The sequence below is a fragment of the Lagopus leucura genome, unplaced genomic scaffold (genome assembly GCF_019238085.1).
Source record: "Lagopus leucura isolate 7727_CA_CO unplaced genomic scaffold, USGS_WTPT01 Super-Scaffold_100019, whole genome shotgun sequence".
Lineage (NCBI taxonomy): Eukaryota > Metazoa > Chordata > Aves > Galliformes > Phasianidae > Lagopus > Lagopus leucura.
This window is the reverse complement of record NW_024962273.1, coordinates 13,044,392-13,064,035: the sequence shown is the minus strand read 5'-3', so window position 1 is coordinate 13,064,035 and position 19,644 is coordinate 13,044,392. Positions and strand designations below refer to the sequence as shown.

The following is a 19,644-nucleotide window of genomic DNA, read 5'->3' as shown; positions in this document are numbered from 1 at the left end:
CCTCGTGCATCCAAGTGTGAGTGGATGTACATCTCCAGGACTGTTGGGAAAGAGTAAAGAAAAAATGTATCCCTCAGGTCTACTTTGTTGCAGTTCTGAGTCTGTGCCACCATTTATTGTCTCAGGTTGTAGGAAAGCATGACCTTTAACTTTACAAAAGCTGCAACTTTATCATTGTAAATTGAGGCAAATACTGCTCCCTGTAGATGAGATTGCACAGCCCTTTTGAAATATTCTGTAATATTTTCATTTTGACTCTGCATAGTTTTGCCAGGCTTCTTCTGCTAAAATATCCCGTTAGTTTGAGTGCTTCTACATGACTTGAGATAAGCTGCTTTTTGGGGAGCCAAAGTGTTTCAACTTTTCTGAGGCTGGGAAAATGGATTTACCTTTATCCCCATCTAAATTCTCAGATAACCAGCTTTTAGCTAAATATCTCATGATTCCACAGATTGAAGCACAGACCTGACGCTCTGCCAGGGCATGCCTTTAGGGAGAGGCATTTGCCTATTGCCATTCCTTTCAAAAATCCAAATCTGACCAAGTTATGAACCAAAAACACCATTGGTATATGCTTCTTGTATCTTAATCCTCTGAGGAATCCTCCTTGATTGTGTCAGAAATGGTCCAGGAGCAAGGACCTACTGGGAAGGCAAAGGCATAAAAGAGTTCATCATTGAAAACAGGCTGAGGAAACTTTCCATGATAGAGCTTATTAGCCAAAATCTCTCTGTTTCTTTGCTGACTGGCATGATCTGTGAAACCTCGGTCTGCTTTTCTCTGTTGCAGCTTAGACAGTTTGTACCACGTATCTTTTATTACTGCCGTAGTTCAGGTGTTGTAGATCTGCATGTGGATCTGTTGGTCACAACCCATACAACTGTCAGTTGTATGTCACCACTCAGAAAATATTTACCTGGAAAAGTTACAGAATGACCTGCACAAGATTCCTTTCCCCATATGCTTCCCTAGAGATGTATTACTTAAAGATAGGCACTTATATAGAATCAGTGAGAATTAAGGATGGCTGTGCTTTTTTTTTTTTTTTCCCTTTTTCACCCATATCTGATGCAAAATATATTAATGTAGTGGGACTTTATTGGGTAGCCTCCTGTCCAGTAATCCTGCTGCAGTTGGGCAGCAAGTGATTCAGCAAAGATGCTTGTCAGAAGCTTGTAGAGGCTTCAGGTATCGTCATCACACTTCTGGGCAGTGGAGCAAACAGGCAGTGAAGACCAATGGTCTGTGCTGGTTAGCTCAACTTCTCCTAGGCCTTGCTCAGACTATTCTTTTTCTCTCTCTCTTTTTTTTTTTTTTTCTTTCTTTCTCTCTCTCTCTCTCCCCTTCCTTCAGTGACAGCACCCCAGCGAAAGCAAATAAAAGCCCCTCGCCTCCACCAGATGGATCTCCCATCACCAGCCCTGAGACCAAGACTGTTAACCATGAGCTGGAACCATCCACTTTGGAAGCACCTGGGGCAAGCATCCCAAAATCACCATCTCAGGTAGCATCCCCATGATGTTAATCATGTCTCTACTGTATTACCAATGCTCTGTGAGTCAAAGACATCCATAAGTTGCTTTTATTTGAACCTCTTCCTGCTACGGAGCACAGAATAGAGCATGCCGGTTGCTCTCCATCAGTGCGGAGCAAGCATGAGATTTCTGAGAATGCAAGCTGTTAATTGATTATCTCTGTATTATGCAGGGAAGAACCAAGCTGTCTCTGAATTGCTCGTACACAGGGATGAGGCTGGTAATGTATTTTGCCATCAGGTAGGATGATCAAGAAAATCCAGGGAAAATGTAGCTAGGCAAGGAGGTTTGCTCTTCACATTTGAATTAACCTGTGGAATCCAATGGTCCTGCCTCTTCCCAAGAACTTCCCTTACTGAGGAGAATCTGAAGAAGAAAGTTTTGTGTTTATGTGGATAAGCAGAACATCAGTATTTTGCATGATGCTTTACTTTAATATAGTATACTATCTTTTAATCTATTATTTTGATCTTGCAGTTAATAATAAGGGTACTGTATTATTCCATGAAAAATTAGCTGGGTAGTAGGGAGAGAACTGTTAGTTGGCTTTTGATACCTTCCATGTGGCATTTCTTAGGCCTTTGTTTGTCCTCTTCTTACATGGGAGACACCCAGCAGCAGGTTTAAAATGTGTAGTGCCTGCTTCTTAGCATATCACGTGTTGGGATTTAAGGAAAATAAAATATTTGCTTCTTTTCCCCATCCCCTTATTGGTAAATGGAGAAAAAAAGTGTGGTGGGAAGAAAGAACAAATAGACCAGTTTCATGTCTGGTACCAGTCATTGCATTTCAGTAAGTCGGACAACAAAGAGGAGTCTTCCTAAATTAAATCTGATAAGGAATCTGGGCAAACTGGTAAGAAATACCTACTGCTGCTTAAAAAGGTTGAAAGTAAAACAGGACTCCTTTGCTGTTGTTGTAAGTTTGCAGTATGATTCCAAATCCAGGCCTGTGTTTGTTAGGGCTGTCTACGTTTTCTGGAGTAGCCTCTCGCAATGTTTTTCCCCCCATTATGTTTTTGATTTTCAGAGAATCTAGAGACAAAAAAGGATATTTATACATTGACAAAAGGGTCTCTTCCAGCGAGGATACCTGGCTGTATCTTTGCAAGACTTCTTCAGGGTCTCTGCATACCCAGCATTAAGCCTAGAGTGACTTAACTGCTGCCACCCAGGCCAGGACCTTGGAGCGGAGTTTGCATATTTAAAGGAAGAGAATAGTGTATGTCTTTCTAGAACTGCCTTACTGTTGTTTTTTTTTCCTGAGATCACTACAACTTGGTGGAAATTTGGAACAAGAAATGGTACAAATCTATTGAGCTTTTCACTGCAGACTTCACTCAGACTTGTTTTCCCTTTCCTTTAAATAGCGCACATAGACCTTGTTTTTGCCAGGCTGCAAGTGCTTGCTCATTCACTTGCTGCCTTCCTGCCCACAGGAATGGGGCTGGAGGCCGCCCCATGTTGAGCAAGCAGAATATTCCAGCAGAGCTTCTGGAGAGTCAAGGCAAGACTGAAATGGTGTTTAGCAGTGTGTGCTGCCACCAGCTGGCAGCTCTTTTCTACTTTACATTTAATTCATTTTCTAGACCTCAATACAGTGAAGAACAAGAGCTCCATTCTATGCTTCCTAGGTGCCAAGAGTTGGTGCTGATTCCACAGGGAGGAAAAACAGCTGTTCTGGAGTTTCTGTGTCTTGGAACTTGACTGCAGCACTCCACACCGAGTAGTTTGGCGGTGACACAGGGCTTGAGGGGTCTGGGAAATTTCAAAGGTTCACCTTTTGCTCTCAGTTACACCACTGAAATACTGTAAAGGCACTTCTGAAAACAGCAGAGCTGTATTGAATTTTTAGACCGATAAAGCTCTGTGGGATCCAAATCAGCAAAAAGACTTTAGGGGATTTATTCTAGTCAGCAAAGTTCTTCATGCTTTGCGCAGTTTCAGGTACAACCCAACATCAATATGCAGTTCTGTTGTCTTTGAGATGGTGTTAAACTGCTGTTGGAGATGATGCTGCATGCTGTGTAAGTCTCCGAAGATACTAGCACACAGGAGAGGGTAGGGGATTATTTCAGAGTAGTAAATCACAGAAATGTCAGGATCTTTTTAGTTTTGAGTTTGTAATTGGAACCTCCCAGCCTGCAGGGAACTTGTATGGCTGCTTTGTTCCAACACAGGAACAGCTCTTCAGAGTTTGGTTGGAGCTACACGAGAGCATTGAGGCTTGGGCACAAGAAAATGTGAAGAGGATGTGGATCAGTTGATCTAGGGAGGGTCTACTGCAGCTTCCCACTGGGGCTGGATGCAGCGTGAGGCTGAGTCTTTTAGCTTGATAAGAGAGTAGTAGGGTGTGTTAGAGTCAGTCTTCATTTTGCTTTCTCTGGGGTCTTCATTTGGGCTACACTTGTGACTTCATTAGTGTTGATGTGCATTGGTGAAACTGAGAGCAGAGGTGGACCCACAGCAGTCTTGGCTTCTCAGGAAATTCAAGTGTTCTTCCCCAAAACTGAGATACATGGTAAGATGCCATGAAGAATTCCTTCTGACTTCATGGTCTACTGTTTATCTCATTGCCGGGCAGATCAGAATCTGGCCTCATGGGCATCCCACAATAAGACAGAGTCTGGGCTCTTATTCCTTTAAGTATGGTAAGTATGGAAAATGGAGGCAGAACTGGCCTGGTCTACTGAGTTGTGTTCTTAGTAACTTGTCTGCTTCCTTCCCAGTGTTGATTGTTTTCTGTTTATTTTTTTTTTGGAAGGTTGCACATGTTCTAATTATGTATGCATGTCCTGTCAATGCATATTAATTGTTACGCTTCTTCTCTGCAGAGGGAAACTTGCCCATAGCTGAAGTGTAACTAATGATGCCAAACCTTCTCTGGAGGCGTGTGGTTGTTTATTTTAATTTTGTTTCATTTTCCCCTTCTCCCTTCCTCTCTCTCCAGATGGAGTTGATTGGACCATTCTCTGTGCCTGTGGTTGTGATTTCCCTCACCTTCAATTTTTGTGGCTAACCTGGTTCCTGTCTCTGGTTTTTTTGGGTGTCGCCGTCTGTGCTGTGGCCGTGTGCTCACTTGCATGCAGTTGAGGAAAGGGCCTCCGGTGCCTCCGCCTCCAAAAGTCACCCCTTCCAAGGAGATCAAGCAGGAGAACATCATCAGTCTGTTTGATGACAATTTTGTCCCTGAGATAAGTGTGACAACCCCCTCGCAGGTTAGCTGCTATGCCCTGCATTGTATTTGTCTGCCTCTGAACTTTTTCTTTTCATCTTTCTTCTCTCTGGAGGTGTCACGCCATGAAACCTGGTCAGGTGAAGGAGGAAGGCAGTCTCAGCATTGGACCTCAGAAAGCAAAGAGGGAGATAGGGGGCTATTTTGGAAGGCAAGTCAGCTGGAAGGCAGCTTAGACAAACATGTAGTCCTGTGAGAGCTTTGGCTCATAGAAGAAATGAGAGAAATTTAGCTGGTGGGAGATGCCAGAATCTCAGTTCAGAAATTATCAGTGTGTTTGCTTAGTGGAAGTGTATGTGGAGTGTAGCATCCCTTGCATCCCATGATATGCTCTCTCCAGGCCCAGGGATCCTAGGTGTGGATGAAGCTTGTTTTGTCTACTTTTGTATAATCCCAAACTCTAACCCTGTCTTTTTTGCCTTTTTAGAAGTCAGTTTTGTGCTCTTTAGGTGGGGGCTTTGTATTAACTTTTAAAGCCCACACATGCACTGGAAAAGCCGACAGGAATTGGTGACTGAAGTGTAGACAGGCAGGACTGTGCCTGCTGTGAATTCAGGGCACCTGACAGACTGTTTTCACCAGCCAGCAGTTCCCATGAGAATATTTTTTTCCTGAGGTGTGACACCTTTTGAAGCTCTAAAAATGGTAACAGCATTTTCAAGCAATGAATTTTCATCTTTACTTACCTTATTATTAACATCACTGGAAGAGAGGATGCCCACTTGGGGAATTCATTCTATGTTGGATCTAGGAGAACAGATGTTCTTATGTATACAGGAGCCTGACCAGATTTCTGGCTGCATCATGAGATACCTGTATTTATATTTTTATATATATACACACATATACTGTTTGTTGTTTTTTTTTGTTTTTTTTTGACCCTAAATGCTTGTTAAAGCACAAGTAATGCCTGTAGCAGTTCTCATCTGTGACTCATTTGCTAACTTTTCTTCATGTCATGCTGCCCTGTTGCCTCTGGTTTGCCACCTTCCACCTCACTGCTGAAGAGTCAAGTTAGAGTGGAGAGGAAAGGATGATGTCAGATTTTGCATTACAATAGATAAAGCCTGCAGAGCAGAGATGATTTGACTGCAACATTGGAAGCGTGGGGACCACAGGCAGCTGAGCGACTCTCATTCTCTATACTTCTTTCTCTTATATCATAATGGACAGTTCTGTCTGCTCCATGGTTTGCATCTTGTATTTCCATGTGAATGCCTGCCCTTAGCCAGTCGTATTCTGCACCTGATCAGTGTCCTGACCCAGGATGGGATCTGCTGTGACATTCAATCAGATTAAATTTCTGAAGGAGGACTCTGGTTGCCAGAGCAGTCTTCACCGAAGCGCTCAACAGGCGCTAGTGTTCAGTGCATTGCCCAGGGCTGCTCCTGTCAGATGTCTTGGCTCCAGTGAGCTTTTTTTTGTGGGAGATCTGGGTAAAGGCAAAAGGTTCTAGGCCTTGCATGTAAGTCTTGAATGACAGGTAAGATACTTTCATGACCATCCCACCACCAAACAAAGCTGAAGATTGGGATTTGAGCCTTCCTGATGGCCTGAGTGCACTGGAGGAGTGTGCTCAATGCCAGTTTTAACATACTGGTCAAGGTTTATTGTTGTGAGATGGGAGAATTTGGTCGTCCTCATGGAACTGTGGATATCAGAAAGTGGAGAGAATGTTGTTATGGGAGGGAAAAGTCCAAGAGAGAACTGCAGTAAGAGAAAATAAAAGGAGGTGAAACATGGTGATGGTATGGGCTGCATGCAGAAGACTTTCACTTAAATTTTATTGCTGTTTTTCCCATGTTCCTTCATGGTGTGGCTATGATGTAGTTGTGAAGGCCAGCCTTCCAGATTTGGTGTGTTATTGGAAAGGTAGCTGAGGTGGTATGGCAAGTGAACTTTAGAGATCAATGGAAATGGGGTCAACTCCTCCTGCACTTTGAGCTTCCTCTGAAGAGAAATACAAGGAGAGTCTTGTGGTTATGCTAAATTTAAAAGCAGACGTATTGACTTATTTTGAATACTCCTTTGTTGTGACTATTTTATTAAAGGTAATTAGTGAATGTGCTGTCATTGTCTTCAGCTGCTACATTAATCAGAAAGTTATTCTGCTGACTTGGAAGAGAGCAGCACGTGCATGCTGCTTTGGAAGGCTTGTGTATGCGTGTTTCTGGGATACCTGAAATGGAAAGCATTGTAAATATCGTTTTGAACTGGAGTGATATGAGTCCCATAACTAGGGTGAGCTTTTATGTTACGTGTTTCTGTGTCTGAAGGGAATTAGGAGCTTGGGGAGTTATTTCTGAGCCTTGCTTGTTTTTCTGTCTGGGTCCACATTGCTGAGATGTGTGGCTGAGTAAGTCTGTCCTGGGCTTTCAACACAAAGGCAGCTGGATGAGCTGTAAGGTGTAGAAATAAATAGAAAACCACCTGAACTGGTTAGTGGCAGTGATCCTTTTGGCTATAACAGGTCAGGTGCTTGCACCATGTGAGCTCATCTGGTCAGATGAGAAGGTGAGTGAGCCTTATGGAAAAGGCTCAGGTTTGGCTCAGTGGAGCCCTGCTTACTGCCCGTGATTAAAGACATCCCAGAGTCAGGAGCCACGTCAAGTGTTCACATTCCCACACTGTCTTCTACGCTTGCAGCCATAGCACCTGGATGTTGCATACCTTGTCTGTACTGTACATGTGTGCGTGTCTAATGCTCGTACTGCTTTTCTTCCTCACTGCTGCCAAGTTTGATGCCCCTGGGCCCTTCCAGGAGGGAGCCAGCCTGTTGGATCTGGATTTTGATCCCATTAAACCAGATGCCACTATGGGGAAGACCCCCACACCTGCTTCTCAGGTTGGTTAATATCCAACTCTCCCTCTCTCTTTGAAAATGAGTTGTTGCCAGGGGTGGTGTGACCTGCAACCACATCAGTGACAGTTTGGACCTGAGCTCTGGGTGGCTGGGCTGGAAGCCACCAACTTCTGATGCCCTGCGGATGGGCACCTTGGTCTTCTCTGCTGCATATGAAAGTCCAGTGAGAATCACGTGGCTGTTAGCCAGGCCACAGTCTGGCACTAGCTGTCTGTGGGGTGCTTGTGCTTTGCTCAGGTGATCTACTGCTTGACAACACGTTCATAGATCTCCATCCATAGATTAACATCCTCTATATACTGTGTGGATTTAAACCATGGGTAGGCATTCAACCTCTGCTCTGTGCTCCTGCTGTAAATTGTTCTCAAAGAGATTTTTAGTAAACAGACACTTTGATAGTCTGCAGTTACTTAAGATGAATAAAACTGCAGAGATACTCAAGTGACACGAGGCCCTTCTGTCTGAGTATAACATAGCCTCTGTTCATGATAATGAAGTGGCTTCCTCCCTGGACATATTGCCTCACAGTGAAGTAAAAGGAAGATTCATAATTCTGGTCTGACCTGTACCTGTTCCTGTCCTACTAGAGACAGGTGGGCTGCACTTTGGTTTCTTTCACCCAGACATTCCATTTCTTATGTGTGAAATACATGTTCTTGGCCTGTGCTTTCCACTAAAATTTGTAGTAGTATAATTTGGATGTTACAGTATTTTTCCAGTATCATAAAGTCAAGTGGGCCTGTATGGCTGATCTTTCTAGCAGTAGGATCTCTGTTAAAAGTTTGATGCTTCTAAATTAAAATACTGCGTCTGCAAAATTCTAGTTATTAGCATAGTTTAATACACACCAATGTGCCAAACTGCCACTTTGGGGAACTTTAAATGGACAGATTGGCATTTCTTGACTGCATCACTGCTACATACCCCAGAATAAGCTTGTTTTTTGTTGTTCTGAATCACCTGTTATAACTTGAATAATTGGGTATGTTGACATTGGATATGAGTATGAATTTATTTTAAAATGAAATTATTTGCAATAAATGCAATAAATGTTATGCTGAGTGGGATTTTTAAAACTGTTCAACAGTAACATGTTGCACATTTATTGTTAGTTTCAGAAGTCACTTAAGAGTCTGAAATTAATACTTTACAGTGGTAACCACAGTATTAAACCTAGCACAAACCTCCCCATTTTCAAAGAATTCAGATTTATTTCCCACAGGGCAGGTGGTATGGCAGAGAGGTTAAAATATTTCGCTGTTGATCCAAAGATATGGGCTGAAGTCTTGCTCTGAAATAACGTGTAACTCTGGTTGAGGAGATAAGAGAATATTTAACTCTGATAGACCACAAATCCATGATTTATTTTTTTTCCTGTCAGTACTGGCACTAATAACTGAATGTGGCTTAGCTGTCTCCCTTCATACCAGAGCAAGGAATGACCCTCATTCGGATATGTTAGTGCTTAATTTGGAAATGCGAAGGGGATGAGTGTATAGATCTGCACACTTAAAAACAGCAACAACAACAAAAACAAAAAAACAAAAAACAAAAAAACCATGCGGAGGTAAGTAGTGCTGTTGAATGTGTATGTCTGCTTCAGACTGTCTGTAATTTTGTACCTGCTGAAATAATTGCATATAAACATGTTTTGTTTCTGTTGCTCTTTGACATGCGTAGTCTTTACCTTGGGATTTATGGGAGGTAAGAACTTCCTATGGCTGTCATCTCTCATCACATACTGTGCACGCCTGTGCCATCCCTGCTTGCATCTGTCTCATTTCCCTCTCTGCTTTTCCTCTTTGCACACCTCAAACCAAAGTTTCTCCATATACTGCTGAGCCCACTTACATACCTTGGCCATAAAGCCCTGGGGCAGCCACGTTTGCCACGTCTGGCACTGTAGCTTAATGCCTCTAGCAGCAAACCACGCCACAGCTTTTCCCTGCTAACTCACTTATCTTTCCCTTGGCATGATAGTGAGACCTTTTTCCCAGACTTAATCCCACTGTGGCATCATCCTCACCCTCCACCCTTCCGTGTGTATATCCTGTTGGTCTTGTGTGTGATGCATAAATGTCTCAGGAGTCCTTGGTCCTTACTGCCTGTACCGTTGGGTATACGTGTGCATATTTGAGGTTATCTGCATTATTTGCTGCTCGTTGACCATCATTGTCAGAAAGGCTGATGTGAAATAACCCAGCCTGTGTCCATGCAAAAACTTAAGTGTAGGCCCAAGGCTTGCCTGTTGTCTGTGACAGCCCCAGTTTTGGAGCTTTCTGACTAAGGAAGAGCCTACATGCTCTGCATCTGAACCCAAACAGTGCACTCATTTATGCCCTCTAGATGTATCAAGCCTGGGAAGGTCTCAGAGCACTGCAAAACAGCCCACTGGGAGATGCATCAAGCACTGCTGATTATGAGCCCCTCTGGACAAACAGGTAGCAGTGTAGGCAGAAAATGTGTGATCTGGGCATTCATACCTGCAGCTTGAGCTGGCTGTAGCCCATACAGTTGATACAGGCCTCATGTCCTTGACTTGCACCAGGGAATCAAGTCCTGGAAATCTTTGGATTCTCAAAATCCACATCCCCTACTTAGAGTAAGTACATGGAAGAAAGCAGCTCTACCGTTGCTGAGAGTTTGGCCCAAGGACTCACAGCGGCCAAGGCTGTCCTTCACATGAGTCTGTTGAAAGATGTTTCCCTTGAGTGTTTTATCAGCCATCAGTGTTTAAGCTGTCATTCCGATTTATGAGCATTGTTAGTCTGTCTGGGAAAGTAAAAAGTCGGTGCATTGGCACTTGAATTGCCATTCAAGTGGACAGGCAGTGGGTGAGGTATAACTATATGTGATGTAGTCTAGGTGCAAAAGGTATTTGAAGTCATTTCTTCCATTTTGGAAACTGATTTCGTCCAAAGGACAGTTTAATCAATTAGGGAACACTGTTACAGCAAGAGGCTCTCAGCACGCCAGTTGCCACCTGAACATACACTGTTAAAGGACACAGCTCCCTATATCTGGGAAATTGTCTCCTCAAACCTTCTGAAGTGTTTTTGCTCTAATATTGTTCTTAGATGGTGATGAGAGGTCTGTTGGATGATAAAATTGTACCATATGTTATGCGGTTAATAACGATAGAAATTTGGATGCAGGTGAACTTGCTTAATTCTGCAGACAAGTAAACTTGTGCTTTGTTTGTGTGATGCTGCTGTTGGAATAAACAAAGCTTTCAAACTGGCAGCAGCAGTGAGCAGTTCTCACTCTTCTTTCCATGACTGCGAATGTTTTTGGCATGCCTACAGGTACATAAAATAGAAAAATAAGTAGCTGACATGAAAATGCCTTTTGTTGAAATACGGGGAATTAATTTAAGTCCAATTTCTCTAGTTATTAAATATTGTTTTTGCAAATCAGCTGCTTTAAGAAATCTGTGGCTCAATATGAGCTGCTTTTCACCTATCCACATAAAAACCATGCTTGGCCTGATAGAGTTGTGCTGGCATCTGTCCCAATTCTGGTTGCACTGAGTCCAGATAAAAGGCAACCTGGGAGCAAATCTAATTAAACAGGAGAAGCCTTTGTAGCATTTAATATGCATACATTTACCTTAGCTCTTCCAAAGCTGCTCTGGGAATCTGCTGGATGGGAACAGGTCTGCTATTTATAATATCCTCTGGCAACATCGGCCTGTGGGCATGTTGATGAGGGAATATGAGGAAGGATGTGTCAGGAGAGGAAAGCGTGTGTTAAATGGCACCGTTGGAACAGCTGAAGTTTAAGTGATGGCTTTTGGTTAAATAAAAGTATTTCTTTCTTGATTGTTTCTGCTGTTACTGGGAAACCACTTGGAGAGTTGTGCCAGTATGTATATCTAGTACTCAGATGAGTATGGAGCTGGGGTTAGCATGGCTGTTGCTTTACACAGTGTGTGCATGCTTTGGTCTGGCCAGGTTAATTCAGAGAGCATTGGAGTTCACTCGCCTGACTGGTGCTGCACACCTGCTGCAATGAAGGCACAGAGCTTGGCTTGGTGTCAGCCCAGGTCTGATGAAGGAAGATGGAAGAAAGGTATGGTGAAGGAAGGATGTTCAGAGTGTGGCTTAAAACCTGGTGGATCTGTGCATTTTCTTGTTGTTCTTATGAGGATGAGGAGACCTCCCTGTCTGAAGGATGAGTTTGGGATCAGTCCACAGACTGTTTCTGAGCTTCAGTCACCATTGATTTGCTTGGAATGTCTGCAGAGCCCAGATTCAACAAAGTTATCTGGGTTCCCAGGGAAACTGCTGAAAGCTGGGGGGTTCACTGATCAGTTGAACCTGGCCAGAGTGCTTCTATAGAGCTGGGACTAGGAGAATTGCAATAGTGGGATATTTGGGCAGTGCTTTGCTTTGAAAATGGTTGTATTTGGAGGTACGTGTGCTTACCAAATGTATGAATCATGCAGGCATGTAAAAACTTGTTTATTCACGTATTAAAAATGGAAGTGTCTGTATTAGTGGTTTCTATTGTGCAAGTTTGAAGCAGGAATCTAGTTAGATTATACAAAGAGTTGTCTGTGCTATGATTGAATAAATATAGATGGGCAGTGAATGCTTCCAGGCATTAAATTAGAAAACAGACCTTACTAGGCCCGTGAGATTCTTGTCAGGAGTCTTTCTAATGCTGTCTGGCTGGAAGTATTAATGCTTCCAGATCCAACTTAATTCCTATGCTGCTGCAGTTTCTGGGAGGGGCAAATGAATGTCTTTATTTTTGCATTAAAACAAAGCTAGCTTGGTATCAGGTGTGAGAGACCAGAAGCTTGAAGCTCTGGATGAGTACTAGAGCTCATTCTTTGCTGTGCTCCTACTTCCAGGAGCAATCTCTGCTGGGCAGTGGTTTGTAAGTGATGCTGAATAGCTCCTGGTGGAGGTAGCTTTTGTGCATTAGATTCTTCCCTACCAACCACGCAGACACCATGCAGAATAGTCATAGCAAATTCTTACAAACAATCCAAATTCATGACTCTTTGGGCCTGTCCAGAATCAAACTGGATTAAAATTAGCATAGTTTTCAGTTGAGTTTCATTCAAAGCTAACATTATAAAGATGCTAGGTCCACACAAAGTTCCACATCTGGACATGTTATTACCATGCTCTTCTTTTTCTGGGAGTATATGAAGGCTCAAACGTTCCCTGATTATTGATGCTTGGAAATAGCCTATGGGTTGATCCCTGTTGGCATGTGAGCATTCACACTGCGTATTCACATGCAAGTGGAAATCTAGATGTAGTAACAGATACTGTGTATGTAAGTCAGTATGTTAAATCCTGAAAAGAAAAGGCATGCAGGTTCTGGGGATTGCATTGTTTCTTCTGCAGTATTGTCTCTTGTGTGGCTGAGAGGGGATTCAGGCTTTACTGTGGTTTCTCTAGGCTGCAGACAATTGGGAGGCAGATGTAGTGAGAACTGAAGTTCTTCACCTGTTTGTCAGCAGATGGCAGCAATCAACCGTGTAGGGAGCACTTGGACAGACTGAGCTGTACTTTCTGCACACAGATATGACGGTAATGAGAGTAACTCCACTTGAATGGATTCTGTGTTGCAGCCTACAGAAGCAGCCCATGCAGGAGCTGAAGCAGCTGGATCTGAAGCAGCAGCTGGAGCTGAAGCATCTAAAACTGAAGGTGATTCAGGATCGGTAAGTACCTCAAGAGAAAGTAGTTGCTTCTCCACCACTTCTCTTTGTCATACAGCCGACATATGGGTAACTAGGCTGAGAAAAGAGTTTTGCAATGGCTTGGAAAAATGTACCCTTGCCGCTTCAGCAGTTGCAATGGTCTTGCTCAAAGGCCAGAGTTAGCTGTTGTATTTTCCCTGTGTGATGCTTAGAGATAAGCTCAGCTGGAAGATCTTTAAAAAGAGCCTTCTATTTGTTCATGTCATGAAGCCAGCCTACAGCCCCTTCTATATTAAGCTTGCATTGTCTGATGGGCTCCTCTTTTCCCACCATTTACTTTACCTCCCTGAGCTCTGCCTATACCTCCTGAATAACCAGATCTCCTCTCTTTTGACACTATCATGTTTTTAGGGGCTGGAGTAGGTCCATTTTATGGCTGCTTGGTTCTTATAGATTGTCACTTGTGACTTGTTCTTCATGGACTTTACAAGGACTGCTTTGTGACTGCATTAAATGGAAAATACTGCAAGTGTGGTCCCAGAAAAATGCTCTAAATCCTCCATGAACTTTGCAGCCATAAGCAAAGAAGGGCAGCAGTCTTTACTGCCATTTGAAGTGTTCTTGTCACTGTTGAGAAAACCCACTGAAACTTGGATGGAGTTGGTATTCCCAACTGGGTTATGGATAGTTTTGATGTGAATCCTTCAATATGGATCAGTGAGCTGCCCATCTTGGATTCTCCTTTCTCAATGGTCCTTTTCTTTCCCTGGCTGCTACCTACCAGAGCTCTCTGCCCGCTGTCGTTGTGGAGACTTTCCCTGCTACTGTCAATGGCACTGTGGAAGGAGGCGCCTCCTCTGAAAGAGCTGACATGCCACCAGGATTTCTGTTCAAGGTGAGTGCATGCTGGTGGGACAACATGGTGATTTAGTTCCAGTAACAGTTTAACTACATTCACTAAGTGTGACCATGGGATATGTCACATTGAAGGGTCTTGGTAGCAAGGCATCACAAATGCATCATGCCCCATGAAGTGACAGCCTCCTTTTTTGTTTGTCTGATCTGGTGTAGGAATTCTTTTTTTTTTTTTCTATTTCAGTTATGTTCTCATATGGCTTTTTCTGGGAAATCCACCAAAAGCAAAAGGATGGCTAAACTTGGGAGAACAATAGGAGGGTCATTGCATTCTGACTGATTATGGGCGGAATTATAGTTTGTTATAGCAGTTGCATATTATTGTAGTAGTTGAAGTGAAGGGCTTTGGCTTGAAACAGAAAGACTATAACACAGATCTTGATAGTAGACGGGATGGAAGAAAGAGAAATACAACAGGAGAAAATCACCTGAAGTTCCAAACTGATGCTCTTGTATCAAACAGGGAGAGTAAGCATAGGTGACAGAGTGGGGAGGCTATGACCTCTAATACTCTTGAAATCCAGATGCTGAAAGAACACAGGGCACCACTTGAGTGAATGCAAATCTTAGGTCTGCACCATGGGAACACCTGGAAACACAGCCATCTAAAGGAAGGATGTGCAGGTGCTGTTGCATAACTAATTGAATGAGTCACCGGGATGCTCCTGTGACTGTGCTGGTCGGTATTAACACGCGTGTGGCTCTCCTCTTTTTTTGGCTATAGGTCCAGGCTATGCATGATTACACAGCTACCGACAGTGATGAGTTGCAGCTGAAGGCCGGGGATGTGGTGCTTGTGATTCCATTTGAGAACCCTGAGGAGCAGGTGAGCAGGGAAGACTGGGTTTGTGCCTGGGCTGGGATGAGCCAAAGGGATTTCTGGAGCTGCTTCTTCTTCCACTAACAGTCTGGCTGTATGCAGAGTCATCAGTTTGTGGCTGGAAGCTGGCTGCAAAGCCAGTTGTTCCTGTCCTTGTCTTCCTGCAACAGAGGAAGATGGCTTGTGACTGGAAAGTGGAGACATTATCCTGCATAAAGCATGCGAAGCAGCCATGGTGTCCTGCCCTTATCGGGGCATCTGAGCTAAGGCAATGGCTTTCTTCACAGGGAGCCAAACAGAGCCCAAATTTAGCTCCTGATCTTCGTGCACAGTATCTGTGAACACTGCAGTGCAGACCGTGGAGCTGGCAGGAACCACCCAAAGTTTTCCAAAAGATAGTGTGTGGCCAGGAGATGGCAGCAGAACCACAGGCTGGAGCAGGATGCCCAACTCCAGAGAGCATGCTTCCTGTCTTTCTCTGGCCTGGATTTAATTGGCAGTTTTTTTTTTCTTTAATCTCAGCTATTTCTAAAAGTCTCGAGTAAATCCTCCTCACTTGCTATGTTTGAGGGCTTCCAGCTGATAGAGACTGCAGCAGTTTTACTATCTTGGCTGAGAGAAGTGGTGATTTTGTAAAAATCAAGCTCAGATCTCAGATCTTCATTTGGAAAAGGAAGGGAATTCTTCCAGTTGATTCAGAAGTCACTGCCTCTTCGGTTTTGACAAGATTAGGATTTCATAAGGGGTAAAGGAACAGTGTAGTTCAAAGATGATGTGATTCATGTGGCTCAGCTGTTGACTTTGTGAGTTACAGAGGGAGATCTTGCTGCTGCTTGCAAAACGGGATCTGTAATACATTGGTATTTCCCACAGCGCAGAATGCTCTGTGAGGAAGGGTTGTATGGGAAGAAGCAGTGATTCCTTCCACAGACAAGACTCTTCAGTGGGTGGGACTGCCCTGCACAAGCATTTATGAGCATTTCCATCTCATAAGACTTTTTGGATGGGAAATGAAGGGCAGCTCCTCTGGTTTCAATGGTAGGAGATGGCATTTATGGAACAGAGTTTTTCAATGCCCTATGTTTGCACTCTAGCTGGATGTGGGTGCAACAGCCATGAACTCGAGACTCTCCAGGCTGCAGAGGGTGAGCTCTGAGTGTTGCTAACAAATGCTGTAGCTGCACTGAAGCCCTCTAACTCTCTACAGTGTATAGCGTGCTACAGCTCATTTCCCTAACCCTTACCATACCCAGCCAGAAAATCTTGGCTGTTAACATGTGCATGAATTGTGCACGTGGGTGGAGAAAGCCTAGGATAATAGACTGTGAGCCATGTCCCCATCTTGCAGCTTAGGTGTCTGTGTTCATTGAGCAGGCCTGGAGTCATCTCCCTTGACAGAAGGCATTGAGGGCAGCAGTGCTTCTAATCTGGCACTTCATATGATGTTAAGAGTAGTCAGGAGTCAATCTAGGTCCCAGTGTCTGATCCCTGTAGCTGAGGAGATCCTTTTGAAGCCTGATGCTGTGGGAGTGATGCATGCTGTATGGCACATACACTAGATGCAAATGGATGAGCTTTTGTGCTTGCTGTGCTGTGAGCTTGGAAGCTGCCTTCCAGGCACTTGCGCCCAGCGCCTTCTGCCTAGTAGTTTGTCTTCCTGATTTATGGCATGTCAGTCTGTCTGCAGCCCCTGCAGCTGGCTTCTGCAGATGGGCTCCTGACTCACGTCATTCCCCTGACATCCCCTGAATGCTCAACTCTAAGGCAGCAGCAAGGGCTGTCTGAGCCTGCAGGCACCCAATGCAGCCTGCATGGAGCAGGGAACTCAGGTACAGCGGCTGATCTGAGCTACTGCCACTTGGAAACACACAAGCATGAGAGCAGAAGCAATAACATGGCAGTAGAAAGCAATACATGCCCCATGGATCACCCCTGATGTGGGCTGCATTGTTCCTGCACTGTGCAGGTATGTTTTTAAAGAATATGTTTGAAGGGAGGCAGTGTGTGTCATTGCTAAAATTCACAGGTAACTCCTGCTGGTTCCAGGAGCGAGTCAGAACAACTGTGTGAACTGCATACAAGCATGCCCCATTTTTCCACAGCTTAGAGCATCTGGTTGCCCGAGTATTTCTGCTCTGGCAAGTTATGAAGCTGAATGTGTTGACATAGCTCTAAATGAACCTGGTGTATGCTTTGCCTAGAGCAGCAGATGCAGAGCAAGCTGTTAAGTTTGAAGGCAGTGGTCCTTCATACAGCTCCATTGCCTCATGCTGTGGTCTTGATGCATAGGCTGCCCCACTGCAAATGGCATGCATGAGCACTTGCAGGTTGCAGGGGTGGGTGGCATGCAGAGGTGGGAGTAGTTCAAGGCATGCGTTCAACTGGGTAGCTGCACACCTGAGCCACAAACAGTGCAACCATCTCACTTGGAATATCTCACTTCCCTCATGTTCTTCAAATTGAGTAGAAATCTCAATGTTGGATGCTTTGCAGAGAGCACGGAGATGGAAGGAAGACTGGTTCTCCTCCTGAGCAGGTTCTACCAGGCAGGACTCATTTTGCTTCAGTGAAAAGTCATCCCTGTTTATAGAGGATTGGGTTTAATGTCTGTGGGTTTAATGGCTAGGAGGATGCTTGTGTATGGGGAGTTCTTCCAACCACGTTTTGCATCAAGCCCAACAGCTTGCTGGGTTTTGGGATTAGATGTTGAGCTCCTCAGCTCTCAGTTTTCTTAGACCCTGTTTGTGTTATAGCAAGACTCATTTTGTTGTGTAAGCTGCGTCAAATGCTATTCAAACAGGAGCAGAAGATGAGCACTTCCAGAGCACCAGAAAATGGGTCTTTCTGAAGACCTGTGCCCTGTGGAGGTGCCCATTTCTTTCCTGATGATGGAGAACATCAAACCCATTGTGTTTAGGTAGTTGAAAGGTAGGGCAGATGATTGGATCCCATTGCTCCAGAGAATGTCTCCTGCTGCACTGGATGTGAATAATGAAATGTTTCTGTTGCACTTGTGGATTGTGTACATTTCATTGCTTCCAAATGCTCTGGGTCAGGCAAGTTTTAGTGCTGACTTTGGAATGTGGCCTTTTCTGTTTAAAAGGAAACAAAAACACTTATCTCCCGCTCCTCAATCCTCTACCTGGATCTCTCCAAGCCAACCATGAGCATGGCTTCGATGTGCCTTGACATCTCCTTGGCCTGCACTCTAAAAAAAAATCCTCACTCTTATCTCACCCTCAACGTCTTATCTCTGTCTTCTCCTCTAGGATGAAGGATGGCTGATGGGTGTGAAGGAGTCTGACTGGATCCAGCATAAGGAACTTGACCAATGCCGAGGGGTTTTCCCAGAGAATTTCACAGAGCGGGTGCAGTGAAAGCATGAGCCTGCCAGCCACGTTTCTGCTGGAAGAAAGCAAGTTTTCTGGTAGATAATTGAAAAAGAGCAGTAAAAACAAAGAGAATTTTAAAGGAACAGAAGCCTGAAAAAATTGTCAACTTAAAGGGTGTGTGCTTTTCAAAGGGCAAGGTTTCAGAAGTAAATTGCAATTCAAAGCGTTATCAAAATATATAAATACTACTACTACTAAGGCAGACCGATTACGCTCTTCCTCCTTCGGTTTAACAGCGTTTGAATTCAGAGGACTGACACAGAAGCAACTCAGTGTGGTTCTTTAAATGCTGCATTGACTGAATTGGCGTGATGTCAGTCCGACCCCTGGAAAGGCAGTGTTTGTCTGTTGGCTTGAGAGCTTTTGCTCTTGGGTGGGTTCACCTGTTTCGTCTTGAAGGTGGCTTGCATGGCAACTAGAAAAATTCAGCCTTCCCCACAAGATCAACCTACAGTAGGCCAAACTTCCTGTGATGCTGTTGAAAAAAATATTTAGTGTATAGTGTTCACCAATACAATGTATGTGTGTGTATTTTATTTTCTTCCTTTAAGACAGTGTTATGCAAACTAATTTTATATGTGTAGAGAAAGGAGAAACTACGTGGTAATGACATGGAGGTGAAATGTGTCAAGCTGTGCTCAGTCCAAAGTTCTTTCAACTGCAAGCATTAAATTCTCACAGTAGTGTATTGGCCTGCGAGAGCTAAAGGGAATGGAGGAATTGAAGAGGACAAACAAGACAAAATGAGCAGATGCCATCTACCTGATGGGAATGATGCCCTGCCCCTACAAGCCCTGTAGGCACTTTCAGAAGAGTTTAAATTCGTGTAGATGGAAGATAGCACTCAAATCTGAAAGGAAAATGTGTTTCTAAAGAAAATTTAAAGAAAAATATTCTTCTGAAAGGATGTCTTAAGAGAAAAAACACTGAGGAAAAACCATTTGCTTTCTGTGTTTTTAATTGGCATTGTTATCTGTGGAATGATATATTTTTTTTTACTTTCCTTTGAAGATTTCTGTCAGTGAACTATTATTAGATCTGCTTTCTCCAGTGCTGTGCTGGTGATGAAGTTAACCTCTAAGAAAACTGGACTCTCAAAATACTCATTTAGAAATGACTGCATGACTTCTTGATATTTTAATGCATTAGAAGAGGAAGGCAAGAATATCAAAGTGTCAAGAGGACACTCTGCAGTCTAATGCTGATGCTGAGACCTTTCCTAT

General features: G+C 43.8%; 1 protein-coding gene across 10 annotated transcripts in view; it reads left to right on the top strand.

Moving 5' to 3' along the window:
• Window positions 1-19,344, top strand: part of BIN1 (bridging integrator 1) — an 84,589-nt gene extending 65,245 nt beyond the window's left edge. For 3 of the 10 annotated variants that reach the window (XM_042877589.1, XM_042877586.1, XM_042877587.1), the window contains 9 exons: window positions 1,354-1,504; window positions 4,624-4,752; window positions 7,507-7,614; window positions 9,313-9,336; window positions 13,223-13,315; window positions 14,079-14,189; window positions 14,934-15,035; window positions 16,124-16,174; window positions 18,299-19,344. In XM_042877589.1, the coding sequence (XP_042733523.1) occupies window positions 1,354-1,504; window positions 4,624-4,752; window positions 7,507-7,614; window positions 9,313-9,336; window positions 13,223-13,315; window positions 14,079-14,189; window positions 14,934-15,035; window positions 16,124-16,174; window positions 18,299-18,406 (877 nt within the window). In that variant the 3' untranslated portion in view covers window positions 18,407-19,344. The remainder of the gene's footprint in view (window positions 1-1,353; window positions 1,505-4,623; window positions 4,753-7,506; window positions 7,615-9,312; window positions 9,337-13,222; window positions 13,316-14,078; window positions 14,190-14,933; window positions 15,036-16,123; window positions 16,175-18,298) is intronic. The other 7 variants (XM_042877594.1, XM_042877590.1, XM_042877596.1 and 4 more) reach the window with 5 other exon arrangements.
• The last annotated feature ends 300 nt before the right edge of the window (window positions 19,345-19,644 follow it).